The sequence below is a fragment of the Drosophila pseudoobscura genome, chromosome 2 (genome assembly GCF_009870125.1).
Source record: "Drosophila pseudoobscura strain MV-25-SWS-2005 chromosome 2, UCI_Dpse_MV25, whole genome shotgun sequence".
Classification (NCBI taxonomy): domain Eukaryota; kingdom Metazoa; phylum Arthropoda; class Insecta; order Diptera; family Drosophilidae; genus Drosophila; species Drosophila pseudoobscura.
This window is the reverse complement of record NC_046679.1, coordinates 14496447-14511144: the sequence shown is the minus strand read 5'-3', so window position 1 is coordinate 14511144 and position 14698 is coordinate 14496447. Positions and strand designations below refer to the sequence as shown.

General features: G+C 45.2%; 5 protein-coding genes across 6 annotated transcripts in view; 2 read left to right on the top strand and 3 right to left on the bottom strand.

Annotated features, from left to right (window-relative positions):
• The window catches only part of Pde6 (phosphodiesterase 6), a 39597-nt gene extending 32485 nt beyond the window's left edge, over positions 1-7112 (top strand). For both annotated transcript variants that reach the window (XM_001358731.5, XM_033384278.1), the window contains 10 exons: positions 975-1220; positions 1286-1551; positions 3221-3310; positions 3377-3667; positions 3728-3971; positions 4037-4128; positions 4189-4512; positions 5265-5418; positions 5476-5635; positions 5695-7112. In XM_001358731.5, coding sequence (XP_001358768.5) covers positions 975-1220; positions 1286-1551; positions 3221-3310; positions 3377-3667; positions 3728-3971; positions 4037-4128; positions 4189-4512; positions 5265-5418; positions 5476-5635; positions 5695-6325 — 2498 coding nt within the window. In that variant the 3' untranslated portion in view covers positions 6326-7112. The remainder of the gene's footprint in view (positions 1-974; positions 1221-1285; positions 1552-3220; positions 3311-3376; positions 3668-3727; positions 3972-4036; positions 4129-4188; positions 4513-5264; positions 5419-5475; positions 5636-5694) is intronic.
• On the bottom strand, positions 4523-4982 carry LOC13036548 (putative uncharacterized protein DDB_G0271974). The gene has a single exon (XM_003736534.3). It carries the CDS (start codon positions 4954-4956, stop codon positions 4555-4557), a length of 402 nt encoding a protein of 133 aa, XP_003736582.2. The 5' UTR covers positions 4957-4982; the 3' UTR covers positions 4523-4554.
• A 1803-nt stretch (positions 7113-8915) lies between the features above and the next one.
• LOC4801722 (protein new-glue 1) lies at positions 8916-10664 on the bottom strand. Its single transcript, XM_001358730.4, has 2 exons — positions 10512-10664; positions 8916-9251 (listed from the first exon to the last, which is right to left on the bottom strand). The coding sequence occupies exons 1-2, from the start codon at positions 10640-10642 to the stop codon at positions 8981-8983; spliced, it is 402 nt and encodes a 133-aa protein (XP_001358767.4). The 5' UTR covers positions 10643-10664; the 3' UTR covers positions 8916-8980.
• A 663-nt stretch (positions 10665-11327) lies between these two features.
• On the top strand, positions 11328-12326 carry Pdf (Pigment-dispersing factor). Its single transcript, XM_001358729.4, has one exon. It carries the CDS (start codon positions 11403-11405, stop codon positions 11694-11696), a length of 294 nt encoding a protein of 97 aa, XP_001358766.1. The 5' UTR covers positions 11328-11402; the 3' UTR covers positions 11697-12326.
• Positions 12327-12826: 500 nt separating this feature from the next.
• On the bottom strand, positions 12827-14285 carry LOC4801720 (golgin subfamily A member 7). Its single transcript, XM_033385847.1, has 5 exons — positions 14124-14285; positions 13765-13930; positions 13552-13704; positions 13149-13490; positions 12827-13090 (listed from the first exon to the last, which is right to left on the bottom strand). Exons 2-4 carry the CDS (start codon positions 13921-13923, stop codon positions 13350-13352), a joined length of 453 nt encoding a protein of 150 aa, XP_033241738.1. The 5' UTR covers positions 13924-13930; positions 14124-14285; the 3' UTR covers positions 12827-13090; positions 13149-13349.
• Positions 14286-14698: the final 413 nt, after the last annotated feature.

The window sequence follows — 14698 nt, the reverse complement described above, 5'->3', positions numbered from 1 at the left end:
GGAGCTCGTGCTGAAAACTAATCAAGATGGGATCGTATTGCAATTGCCCAACATTGCCAACTCAATCTGTTTAAATATTCATTAATTAACTTTCAGTCGGGGATCGGTTCGGGGACCTTCGGGGGCCAGAGGCCCACCCATTGGATGATTATAAATTGTCACTCATTAGCGTCCAGGCCGAATAATTTCTGGGGCAACGGCGAACGCATTAGCAAAATTAAGGCCCAAACGGAAGGGCATTAAAAGTTTTTGGCAGAACCAGAGTCATAAAACCGAAAAGGTCGCCATCAAATGAGAAATAGATGCTGCTAGCACAAACACACACACAGATACGCACAGATACTCACAGTTATTCATATAGAAATGCGTTACGTTCGTAATGAATCTTTGGCCCAGAGCCGTGAGTAAAAGCCACCGCTTCCGCTACATAATTCAGTGGGGAAAATGCGAAAAAGATTAGACCTGGCAGCAGCCAGCACCCACCCAACAGATACATATCCACAAGGTTATCCCCGACACAAAGATACTTTCATGCGAGTGTACGGTATGTGTGGGGCACTGCGATTATGATTTGGGGGCCAGCGCTCTTGCAAATTCACATTTGACTTTTTGGTGCTCAGATTTTTCGGGGGAAGCAGCTCTTGCTGTTATTTATTTATTTATTATTTTGCCATTTTCTTGGAAGGGAGGGCCCTGTTCCCCCCGTTCACTGTTCGCATGGCAGAGGGAATATTTTGCCTATAAATTTAATATTTATTTAGATGCTTGCCAGCCAGCTTTATCGGGCCCTAAATACGGTCTGCTTCGAATGAACTCATTGTGGGCTCTGCCTTTGCCCCTGTCTAGCTGTATTCCGTGTTTCAATATTAACAGTGGAATAATGCTCGTATCTATAAAATATTAAGTGTATCCAGAGCTGCGGCTCTTGCTTTTCCCCATTGATTTGGCTTCATTTGAATCCCGTTTGATTGCAGCACTCAAGGATGCCGTGACGCGTGCCAGTGCCGAGGAGATTATCATTCCCTTCGGCATTGGCATTGCCGGAATGGTGGCCCAGACAAAGCAGATGATTAACATCAAGGAGGCGTACAAGGATGCCCGATTCAATTGCGAAATCGATCTGAAGACCGGCTACAAAACGAACGCCATCCTCTGCATGCCCATCTGCAATTACGAGGGCGACATCATAGGCGTTGCCCAAATTATCAACAAAACGAATGGTAAGCCCCTCCGCTTCCATACCCATTGATTATGAATGGTGAATTATGAATCATGGTTTTCTTAGGTTGCATGGAATTCGACGAGCACGATGTGGAAATCTTCCGCCGGTATCTGACTTTCTGCGGCATTGGCATACAGAACGCCCAGCTCTTCGAGATGTCCGTCCAGGAGTACAGGCGCAACCAAATCCTCCTTAATCTGGCCCGCAGCATATTCGAGGAGCAGAACAATCTCGAGTGCCTGGTCACCAAAATCATGACTGAGGCCCGCGAACTCCTCAACTGCGAGCGCTGCTCCGTGTTCCTCGTGGACCTCGACTGCTGCGAGGCGGTGAGTCGTGGTGTGGGTCTGGTCCCGGGATTCGGGTATCGTGTATCGGGATTCGATTTGTATGGATTCCGGGGAATTTAAAATTAATTTACTGCCATTTTTCATCCGCCCACCTGTAATTGAGGATCGCCCTTTGCGTGGCAGCTCGGCTGTGGTCGGTCCGCGTCCATGACACTGTCCACAGCCTGTCCGTGGCGGGGTCCCTGTCTGTGTTACGCTGTCAGTTTCATTAAAATTGTTTAAACGCCACCGCGTCGGCCATTTTGTTTGTATTTGTCAACTTTTTGTCGGTGGGCGTCATTGGCAGTGGGAGTGGCTGTGGACACGTCAGGGCACCCCAAGGAAATTAAAATGTGCAATTTACATTATGCTACTTGGGGACACGACTCTCAGTGGGGTGTGGGGTGGGGTGGGGTGGTGCTGTTGTTTCGCAATGAACAAGTGTCAGGCATTACGTGGAATTGTGACAGCTCCTGCGGAACAGAACCCGCGGAGAGATGGGAAATTATCCTCGAGTCGGGGCAATTTTCATTACGGTGAAAATTTTCGTTGATTGCCAGCTATTATTTGGTGCTGTCTTGCAGCATTATGAGATGCTGCTCAGTCGCGTTAAATTGTAAATAAATCAACCAAATAATATGCAAGGGGCACAACGAGTCTTTGAATTAAACTCCAAGCAAAGAATGAGGTTCTATAAGTAGGAGTACATCAGGGACTATTCAAAATATCTGTGGCTATAAACTAACCAAAAGTTATTTTCGCAAACCACTCATGAATATTTAATATGCTCCAATGAGTCCTTATTTGCATTTCACAAAATCATGAGCAAATAAATATTGCAATATTTATTTATCAAATTGTGTACAATATGGCCTGGAGCTTTTAGATGGAATTTAATTAATAAACAATAATTGGACTGTTGTCTCCATGTGTGCACCTTTTACCTGGGAGACCATGCGTGATGCCAATTTTAAAGGATATTTCATACGAGATGAGGCATTCAACTTTTACGGACACTCCCCCAGGCGGAATGAAAGGAGAGGAGGCATTTTACTTGCCCACTTTAATGAACGGATGAATATCGTTAGATTGCATTCTGTCAGGGGCATGCTACATTAATTTATGGCCTGCCAGCGAAGGGCAACGAAGGCCATAAATGGTCAATTGTTTGACCTTTTCACAAGCCACACAAAAGCCACACATTTCACAGAGGAATTGTTATTAATTTAATCAGATTTAGCCGATTGTGCGTGGGGCATTGCAATCAACCAAATGAAATGCCGATGATTACAATAATTGTTTAATTTTGGGGAAATTCCAACGCAAAATTAGTCATTATCTGTTGACGACTGATAATGAAAGTGCATAATGCTCAATTTATTGGGCCATAAGGCTAAACAGGGCCCGAGGGGGCAGAGCGGAGCGGAGGGCAGTGCATAAGCTGCCACTGAAAACTTTGCTGACATGCCCGTCATGTGCAACATGTCAGCTTAATTATGCGCACTCTTGAGGGCCACTCTTCCACGTGGGGTGGAGCAGGACTCTGGCCGGGTGGCAGGCGGGTGGGAATGCAATTTATCAACAAGTTTGCCGCTTGGGGGTGACCGTTACGAGCTCCATTAGTGGCAGCCACTTAATGAACCCGCCCTGTCCTTGCTGTCCCTTGCAGAGCCATTTGGAGAAGATAATTGAGAAGCCCAATCAGCCGGAGCAGCGCCCCACTCGCGCCATCATGCCCGGCGACAGCTTCGACGAGAAGGTAAGCCCCACTTCTGACTCCTATGGCGGCATCCGATTCTGATTGGAATCTCAATCCCCTCTGCAGCAGAAAATGCGCAACCGCTTCACGGTGCTGTTCGAGCTCGGCGGGGAGTATCAGGCGGCCAGTGTGTCCCGGCCCTCGAAGACCGAGCTGAGCACCTCGACCCTGGCACAGATTGCCCAGTTCGTGGCCACCACCGGGCAGACGGTCAACATATGCGATGTCCACGAGTGGGTGCGGGACCACAACCAGATACGGGCCGAGAGCGAGATCGATAGCACCCAGGCCATACTCTGCATGCCGATTGTGAATGCCCAGAAAGTTGTGATTGGTGTGGCCCAGCTGATCAACAAGGTAAGAGATAGCCCTCTGGATTGAAGGAAGTTTGGCTCTTGCAATCTCCTCTTCCCCCAGGCCAATGGAGTACCTTTTACCGAATCGGATGCCTCCATTTTCGAGGCCTTTGCCATCTTCTGCGGCTTGGGCATCCACAACACCCAGATGTACGAGAACGCCTGCAAGCTGATGGCCAAGCAGAAGGTGGCTCTGGAGTGTTTGAGCTACCATGCCACAGCCAGCCAGGATCAGACCGAGAAGCTCACCCAAGATGCCATTGCCGAGGCAGAGTCCTACAATCTGTACAGTTTCACATTTACGGGTAAGCCGAATCTCTTCTAGACTCTAGACTCTTTCCCAACCGTTCCTAAACCATTTCCATTTAAGACTTTGAACTGGTGGACGATGACACCTGTCGGGCCGTGCTGCGGATGTTTTTGCAGTGCAATCTGGTCTCCCAGTTCCAGATACCCTACGATGTATGTATAGGAATAGATGCACTATTCTAGCATAAAGAGCTATGATTCATCGCTTTCTAGGTCCTCTGTCGTTGGGTCCTGAGTGTCCGCAAGAACTATCGTCCTGTAAAGTATCACAACTGGCGGCACGCTCTCAACGTGGCTCAGACCATGTTCGCCATGCTAAAAACTGGCAAAATGGAGCGCTTCATGACGGATCTGGAAATACTGGGCCTGCTGGTGGCCTGTCTGTGCCACGACCTCGACCATCGCGGCACCAACAACGCCTTTCAGACAAAGACCGAGTCCCCGCTGGCCATTCTCTACACGACCAGCACGATGGAGCACCATCACTTCGATCAGTGCGTGATGATCCTCAACTCCGAGGGAAACAACATATTCCAGGTAAGTTTCCAAAGTTTAATAGAGATTTTTCCCCATCATAATTTAGCCACGGACAACGCGGACTTTCTTGCTTTTGGCCCGAAGATTCCTACGGTTCGATCTACTGCCCTTCCGAGCATTCACGCGTGCCTTGCGTCCACTCGTGCGGGCACTCCTGGAGCTGGATGTGCTGGAGCTGCCAGATCCGAGCCGTATCTTCCTCTTGACGGTGTACTTGAGATTGGTGACGCGAACAATCTTCTTGCCACCTCCCGAGGATGAGGAGGAGGATGAGGTCGTGGATTCCGTGGTGCTTGTAGTCGCCTCCGTGGTGGTGGTGGTGGCGGTCGCCGCATCCGTTGTGCTTGCGGCTGAGCTCGATGTCGAGGTGGAGCTGTCTGCAGCGTTCACTTGGGACACATAAATCACCAAAGCCAGGCCGAAAAGAGCTAGAGACAACTTCATCTTGGATATTTCAACTGTGAAATGATATACCCACTGCTCCGATAATGTTCCTTTTATACTGTCCAATAGGGGAAATTGTTGTATGGAAACTTTGGTTCATTCGAAACCTTCGCATCGACAAACAGAGTAGGGAAAAAAACCTTACATATGGCCAAAAAACTAAAGTTCACCTTGATCCAAATGGTCTAGGCTTTTAGCCCCACACGAGTCTGTACACAATGTCGTCATTGCTCCAAGTGTTTTGCTATCTAATCTAAACATAGAATTGTAGCTATTTCTGAAGCTTACTTTCACTTACTGTTTCGTAGGCCTTGTCGCCGGAAGACTATCGCTCCGTTATGAAGACTGTGGAGAGCGCCATCCTATCCACCGACCTGGCCATGTACTTCAAGAAGCGCAATGCCTTCCTGGAGCTGGTCGAGAACGGGGAATTTGATTGGCAGGGCGAGGAAAAGAAGGATTGTAAGTACAACTGTCGACAGTAATCCTATCTAAATGGATAATGGAATCTATTTTTAGTGCTGTGCGGCATGATGATGACTGCCTGCGATGTCAGTGCCATAGCCAAGCCGTGGGAGGTGCAGCATAAGGTGGCCAAACTGGTGGCCGATGAGTTCTTCGACCAGGGTGATCTCGAGAAGCTGCAGCTAAACACCCAGCCAGTGGCCATGATGGATAGGTGACTGGGCGTGGCCTGACATTCAAGAGGAAATAGAACTAATAACGTGATTTCCATAGGGAGCGCAAGGACGAGCTGCCAAAGATGCAGGTGGGCTTCATCGATGTTATCTGTCTGCCCCTGTACCGCGTTCTGTGCGACACCTTTCCTTGGATCACGCCGCTGTACGAGGGAACGCTGGAAAACAGACGCAACTGGCAGGATCTGGCCGAGAAGGTGGAGATGGGCCTGACCTGGATCGACCACGATACTATCGACAAGCCCGTGGAGGAGTTTGCCGGCTGTGCCGACGAGGAGATCAAGGACATTGAATTCACGGTGACCACGCTCAACTGCAATCAGCAGGCGCAGCATGGGGCAGGTGCAGGCGGCGATGACAGCCACACGCCGGAGCATCAGCGCAGCGGCTCCCGGCTGAGCATGAAAAAGACCGGCGCCCTGGGCAAGGCCGTCCGCTCGAAGCTCTCGAAGACGTTGTACAACAGCATGGACGGCTCCAAGCCGAAGACCTCGCTGAAGCTGCTCGAGTCGCATGTGAGCGAGGACATGGACGACAAGAGTCCGACGAGTCCTTCACAGCCGCATGCCGGCGGAAGTGTGGGACGCATGTCCGCCTCGTCATCGACCTCGTCCGCCGGCACCGTGGTGGACAAGTCGAAGAAGCGCTCCAAGTTGTGCTCGCTCTTATGACGAAAGCCCTCCAATTAGAATATGGCGACTCCCTCCAGCACCTCTGGCAGTGAGACTGACAAGTGCGGAGGGGGGCTGACCGAGTTCTAATTGGAGAGCATATGATCCCGACAAATGACTATTTTGAGCCATCCTTTGAGCCATGATCTGAGTTCTGAGTGTACTCTAGGGTACTCTACCCTATCCACTCGACCTACCTGTATCTACTACTATTTGTATGTCTATAAGTGGAGAACTATCGAATCCAATCCACAATATCCCACAAAAATACCACAAGATGAGAAGGTGGACTCGGAGGAGTAGGAAGCAAATGCAGTTGCAATATTAACATAAGTGAATGTCAAAATATGTGATCTATTTAAGGTCCCGAAGGTGCGAAGCCCACGCGTTGAACCTTTTGGTGGTTACACTCTCTATCTCTATCTATCTATCTCTCAAGTTCCGTGTCTCTGTCGCTAACTGACTCTGAACTATAGTTATCCTGTAAGCTCCAGTACTCAAGTAGATGGATCAATTTAAGTATCTGTATGTATGTAGTTCCCCTAACCAAATCGTGCTAGTCAAACGTATGAAATACTATACCTATAACACGCCTAAATATTTAAGTAGAACTCTGTTAGTCTTTAAGCTGCAATTCGTGAGGCTATGCGAGATCAGGCGATCATCGATGTATCCCAATAACTACTAAACTAATATATATGTATGTAAATGCACAGATTGTGTGCGAACTATAGCAATATTATATGATATTTCCCCCACCCCACCCGAAAGAACACCAAAAAAAAAACAAAAGAAAAGTAAAATAATGATTCCACACTCTACTAGTGTGAATTGTGAGCACAGCACAAATATTGAGAATATCAATACGAAATTGAAACTTAGACACAAACAAAAGGCGTACGCAAATTGTTCTTAATATTCATCCACAAACCGCAATCCGTTTAATTGTATAAATAGATATACGCGAGCACTCGTACATAAAGATAAACATAAATATTAATATGGACGCCAGTCAATTTTTGAACTCGAAACTCAAATAAAAAACGATACTCTTGTCATATACTCGTTTGTATGTCTGCGCACCGCGCTCGGTAAATATACAATAGATACTCGAATGCTAATGAGTAATACGATCGGTCCCTCTTCACACCTCTTCTACTTATTGTAGTTGCTGCTAAGAAGTTTACTTTATCTTCGTGTGTATTGTACAGAGCGAACTACGAGTATATAGAACATAATCGAACTATGTATATGTATATTCGGACATTTATTTGAAATGTTTATACAATATGTAACTATTAAAGTAATGTGTAACTACAACCGAATTGCTTAGCGTTACAGTGTTTAAGAGCCGCCATCTCATTGTTTTCTCATTTATCCGCGTGTGCTAAGATGGCTTTCTCAAGATCAAACTCGAAATGTTAAATCAATAAATAAACATGTATTTTTCTAGTTAATCTGCCGCTCGCTTGAAAATCAAAATCCAGACAACTTTACGAATAGCTATTTCTTTTGTGACAAATTAATTGTGTATACTTCAAAATCATTTCGTTGGTTGTTTCTGTTCCTAAGATTTATTCACCTTTATTTACAATACCTAAATATGTAAGACTTGCAATTGAATCAAAAATAAATCACACAATTGGGAATTACTCTAAAAACAATTTGAACTTATTTGTCCTCTTCATTCCAACAGGAAGCTATTCGAATTTTTTGTAACTTTAGTAGACCTCTTGTACACTCCGCAATAGAAAATATCCCGGGAAAATTATCTAGCAAACAAATATTCAGTTTCGGACAAATTCGATCCTGAAAAAAAACAGTTCCGACCAGTGCTGCCAGTTTAGCCTATTTCAAGTTAGATCTAGCATTGCTTATAGCATATTTCGAAAGCTTATTATTTTAAGCTTTAAATGTAATTTTAATCTTTTTGAATCTTTGTTGAATACAAAATATCGGAGCAGCTTTAAATGCATTTTGTGATGGCAACTTTGTTCAAAAGAGCATGATTGTGGTTCTGTTAAATTTCAGACTACCCTATAATTCTGAAGTTCTCAAGAAACTCAATGTGCTTTCCGTAGGCAACGTGCTGCGGCACAAAATACCAACGGTGTTGTGTGTAAAATATATTTATTCAAATGGGAAAATACCGAAAATATTATTAAGTTTTGGGCAGAGAAGCTGCCCCACAAAGATGCGGGAAGAAAAAACCTATTCGAGCCACTTGCTCTTTTTTGCTATTCAAATGCTCTTTCTCCCATGGTGCTGATGTGGCACTATTTTAGTGTTCAGTCAAATAATTTATAAAAATGTACCCAAAACTACGAATCGCCATTAAAATATTTGACTTTAATTTAAAAAAATGACAAATACTACAACAGTAAAGAGGAGGATGCTGAGGTGGACGACATACTTGAGTTATGGCTGGTATAATGAAATCACTGAAACTTTTCTTTTTTTTGGGGTTTAGTTTTAGCATATTTTTTTCCGGTTTTAGCCACTGTTAGCATATTTTTTTCAAATCTAGTTTATATACACTCTGAAATCCTGGCAGCACTGGTTTCGACTGGTATTCATTTAGTTTGATTGATTGCACTAAATTTGGTTTTTATTGCTTTCGAAGATGGATACAAGTATGTGGATATCCTAATTGGATTATCCCTGAGCACGGCGCTGGTTCAAGACCAAAACACGCGCACGGCTACCGTTGCGAGACCTCAAGATCCGCCTGCCCAAAACACTTCTGCTGCGAGTGCTCCTATTAGTGGTGCCCCTGTGAACCTTGATCCTGCGTTTTGACGACCATTTCAGGTTGCTAATACGGATTTTCTTGCGATGTACCGTTCCCGTGGATGCAGCGGTTGTCGCCGCCGATGTAGTTGCAGCTGTAGTTGCAGCTGTGGTTGTAGTTGTCGTAGCCGCCGATGTCGTGGTGGTGGCCGCAACAGTGGTACTCGTGCCGGAGCTTGTTGTCGCGGTGGTGCTGGTTGCCGCATTCGTCATCCAAATGCAAAGGCTCACAGCCAGGACTCTTAGTGCCAAATGTCCCGTCCTCATGGTGGTGTTGCTTCTTGCTGCTCTAATGTCTTGGCCCATGGCCGTGAGCCCTTTTATATTCCTCGGAGACAATCGGATTTGCTTGGCAAATATTTGAGCTATATTTTCGCCAATTACGTACTTTCCCTATGTACCTTGACTATGTACGGGTATTTCTGCGCGATTATTTTTGCCATATTTGCAAAGTCTGGAAGTTACACAAAAGAATACGGTGGAATTTCTGAACCCTGAAAGTGAATGCTATAAAATTAGATTTGAAATGCTGCGCTGTCTATAAATAAATAGTCGCCGCTCAAGAGTCCCCATCATGTCTGCGAGGAACAGCTCCAAAAGGCGGAGATACGCCTGAACACAGACCACGCCACCATCCACAGTAGAAAGCGCTTCGGACACCATAAAGTATGTTAGGCATCATACTTCGATGTAGCCATATCCAAAACCGTGACATCGGCAGAGACCTCTATGTCCCTAACCAAGCCGAGACGCATGAGCTTTGAAGCTCAGTAGCCACCGAAACGTGCTGTCGAGGCGACTAGCTAGTACCAGACTCCGGCGTAGACTGGCCTAGCTTCATCCAGCGGTCCTGCCCGACAGGAGGATCTAAGACTGACCTCAACCCCTAATTGAACCTGACGGAGAATCGCCGGGATAAGACCCACTTGCTGCTGACCCTGACCCCTTATAGAAGTAGCTCTTAACAGTTTCAGTGTATAATGTGATCGTATAGTTGAAATAAAAACCAAAAATTCTTTCTGACCAGATGACCAAATTTGTGTATCCTGAGACAAAAATCCGAGAAAACCGTATATCGTGTAATTTCAATGATTTTTATTGCTTTGCTTGATATGTGAATGCTAATACCATTGCTTATCCTCGATTACGCCGCCTTTTTACGATCCTGGGCATCGACCGTGAACGAATACGATTCTGCACCCTCGCAAGGACCCTTCTTCTGCGCAAACGGCTTCTGTTGATAGTGCTTCTAGCAGTAGTGCGCCTGTAGGCCCGGATCCTCCTGTTTGACGAAAATCTCAGGTTGCTTATACGGACTCTTTTGCGGTGAACCGTAGATGCCGTTGTACTTGTTGTCGAGGTCGTAGCCTCGGTTGTAGTTGTCGTAGCCGCCGATGTCGTGGTGGTGGCCGCAACAGTGGTACTCGTGCCGGAGCTCGTTGTCGCGGTGGTGCTGGTTGCCGCATTAGTCAGCCAAATGCACAGACTCCCAGCCAGGAGTCCCACTGCCAGTTGTCCCGTCCTCATGGTGATGCTGCGTGGTGGTGCTTCTTTCTACTCTAATTTTATGTCTTCCCCCATCGCCGGGAGCCTTTTTATATCGGAATTCAACGACAATATCGAATGATTTGCTTAGCAAATATTAGAGTTATGTTTTCGCCAATTAAGTGCTTCGACTATGCATGGATGTTTAAACGAATGAACGTGTCTAAGAGAATATTTTGGGCATACATATTTACACAGTCTGGTAGAAAAAGCTGGAATTTCTGAACTTGCTCCAACGAGAGAAAGCAATAAATTAGATATTAAATGATGCGCTTTATTTTTACGACGCCCGGTCTTAAATTAATCAGTCGTCTAAGGAGAGTGTCGCCAACAGACGTCATCCCGGCTCCCTGCTCCTCCTGGGCAAACATCCATCCGTGGATCCACCGCAGACCTCGCGCTTTGTTGCACGTTGTCACATAAAACACTGCATAATCAAATATTTGCCCAGGTCTAACTCTCACTCGACTCTGCTGACTCGCTTATTTGCCTGCGCCCGACATATTAGCCATGGAATTGACAGTGATACTCGTACTCCTGCTAACGCTGATGCTGACGCCGATACCGACGCTTTTGGGTTGCGTGGTTGTGGTCTCCCGCTGAGGTTTACCTAAGCTGTTGCCCTAGTCCTGGCCTCCCTATATAAGTCGAGGACCTCCTCGCAATTGCTCATTCGAAAGTTGCAGCTCTCCCGTACGCTTCTTCGACTGTGTTCCGGTTCCTGTTCCTCATTGCCCTGGCAATGGCTCAATACGCTTTGACTCTGGCAATGCTCATCGCGGCCCTTTGCTCCCGCTGCGAGCTATCCCGGACCATGTCCCTGCCGGACGAGGAGCGATACGTGCGCAAGGAGTACAATCGGGATCTCATGGACTGGTTCAACACTGTCGGACAGCTTGCGCCCAACCAGGGGGTTCCTCTCTGCCGATATCCATACATTGCGGACAACTCCCTGTCCATTCCCACCAGGAAGAGAAACTCGGAGATCATAAACTCGCTCCTGAGTCTCCCCAAGAACATGAACGAAGCGGGGTAGTAGTTGTAATATGGGCCTGATCAAATTATTGGATGAACGGATATACGCCTGCACCTACGGACGAACGAATGTGGACAACATACATATGTTAAGCGATCTAGTATGTAAGATGTCTGAGTAGTTTATCTGTCTGTGCTTGTGTTTTAAGGGGCAGCGTTATAAGGATATTTCATACATATTTAAGCGGTGCATTTTCAGAAACTTGTTGCTTGCTATGGTCCATACGGAACTAAGTAATATAAATAATATATGTGTCTACATATATTCTTAAATACGAATATACTCGTACTTAAATGTGTAGAAAATATAATATATCAAATATAGCTACTATCTTTAGGTGAGCAAGAATGGACATATCTTTATTATTAACAGATTTTATATCGTGAATTGGAGAACTCCCCCAAATAGTGTTGCCTATATCCTTTATTAAGTTGAAAATACGATTATATTCGCGTTGCTGCGTCTCCTGTGGACAGTTTTAACCTGCTTGTTGTTCACATGCTTTGTGACATGTTTTGTGCGCACAATCGTCGGACTAGCTGTGGTTTTAGTGGTTGTGGTTGTCGTTGTCGTGTCCTGAGCAGAAGAGGACTGAAGCAGGCAGAGACTGGCCAGCAGGAATACTCCCAATAGATAGATAGTCAACTTCATCGTTGCGCCTCGAAACACCAGATGTCTTGAGTATGATTGAGTCTGGCTTTATATACCCTCAATTACCCTGAACTTGACAATAAAACCGTTGATGATAAGCAAACAAGTACGAAAATGTGCACCAAATTTCGCACAAAAAGTATTTCTTGTGTCAACATATTTGCTAAAAAATTGGCAGAGATGAAAAGAAAAAAAAAAGAAATTATTTTTGTTTAAATGACGGCAATATGTATATATTTCCTTATAAGCTAGACAACTATGTTAATCAATATTGCGGAATTGTATTAAAATAGAACAATTCTTCGCTTGTTGATGGTTAAGTTCATTTGGCGCTGTCTGAAATCGTTTAGTCGTATGATCCTTTTATATAACTATAACTATTTTTGCATGTTCTGCGGCTGTAACGCACTTATTCAACGTTGGGACAAGCGAAGAGTTAGAAGATACTACAGCTATATTTAATTAGAAAACAAACAATCTGTTAGACAATGGTAACATATGCTGCAACTATCCCTTGGGCTCAAAATGCAATTCAGTAGATTTTCACTTACATGACTAATGCCTGCTAACGCGTAAATACTATCTAACTGGCTGTAACCCTGCCTCGGCTAACCTAACCATTAACTCTTGTTATTTAAGGTATCGTATTGTATGTGGCTGCAGCAGAGACGGGTCCGCGTCCTAAGCATACTCATGACTAAGTCGCATGCCCCAAAGCACGAACTGGCCGCTGCGCTGCCAATCTGCAGGGATAAGATATCGTTGAATAGGGTGGTTCAACTTATTGCAGATAGTACTCACACAAATCTTGATATAATATAAAGCTTTAGCTGATTCCACAGCTTTTGGATATTTGGAAACACACACACACGTACAATGGCATTGACTTTTTGCTTTCTAATTCTCGAAACGGGTCTCTCTTCTCCTCGTTGATGCGGTTGCTAAGGTTGATGTTGGTTGTTCTCACATGAAAAACTCATTGGCTGAATGGGAAAGCGGAAGTCACGTTCGCCCAGGACGATCGAATATTGTAATCTCTATGACGCGAAGACCCCGGAAGGTGGGATCGATAAGCTGCAGTCCCTTTTGATGGTAAATGCGCTCATTCTGGGAAGCCACAAATTTGGATATCTTACGAAGGGTCTATGGGCGATGATTCAGAAATTAGTTTGGGACTGCAAAGGCATATCAACGATTCAAATACCTTCTCGTAGTGCGTTTCGGAGCACATGTAGATCAAGTATGCTGTAATGCAGCCTATACAGCCTTCACAGTAGGTGCCGCAGGAGCCCTCCTCCGCCTCGGCATAAAATTCGTTTAGCCTATTGATAGTAGACTCGAAGACGTGTCGTTCAATCTGCAGATTATACGATCCGATGTATTTCTATACAACATTTTTAAGTGCAGCTATACGTACAATACCCTCCAGTTCTGTGGGAAGCCTCGTGTGAAATTTGACGGAGGTGCCAACGCTGTAATCGCGCTGAATGAAGACCTTGCTGAAGACCACGCCCCCGCCAGCTGCCTGAAGTGCGGCCGCGTTGCTTCCCGCTGGTGTGCCACCGCCTTGCGACATGGTGCCTCTGAAATTTATAACCACTGTTTGAATTAACTCCTTCTGCAATTCGCGGTACATCTGATTGAACGCAATCATTTTGCCACAGTTTCAGACAACGAAATCCCATCACAATCACAGCTGCCTTGCTTCTCCAGCAAGCAACTCGAACTCGAATCTGTCAAGGACTTGACATTTGGCAAGGCCTGCTTGTGTCTCACCTGAGTATTTTGTGGAAGGTGATCGTTGGGTACTCCTAGCAGTTGATTTAGCCGCCGTTTTACAGCTTAAAATTATAAAAACGCTAAATGTTTGCAAATTGCTAATTCTTGCAGTCAGTGTGACCGCGGTCTTATCTATACAGTCTGACCCTCGGAAATATACCAAAATATACCGTCTCATTTTAAAAATATACCGTAAATATACTGACGAATTCAGGTTTTACTTTACATATTCCTCGATTTTGATATTCAGTGGAATACTACAAGCTATATACAAAATTTAGCCATGCCCACATAGTTTTATCCAATTAATGAACCTATTTTCTAATTGACTGGCCTATTCTAAATACATGCTTTTATTCGATTTCTATATACCGTTGAAAATTCAATTTAAATACCGCTATACCCGTCACTCTGATGACCGCGGACTTATCTATTTCTGACCCTCCGAAATATACCGTCTCATTTTCAAAATATACCGATGAAGAAAACGAACTTAGTCTTCTAACCGCAGAAACGCAAAAAAAACGGGGAAGTGTTTGTTTTTTATCCTTTTGGAATACTAAAAGCGTACG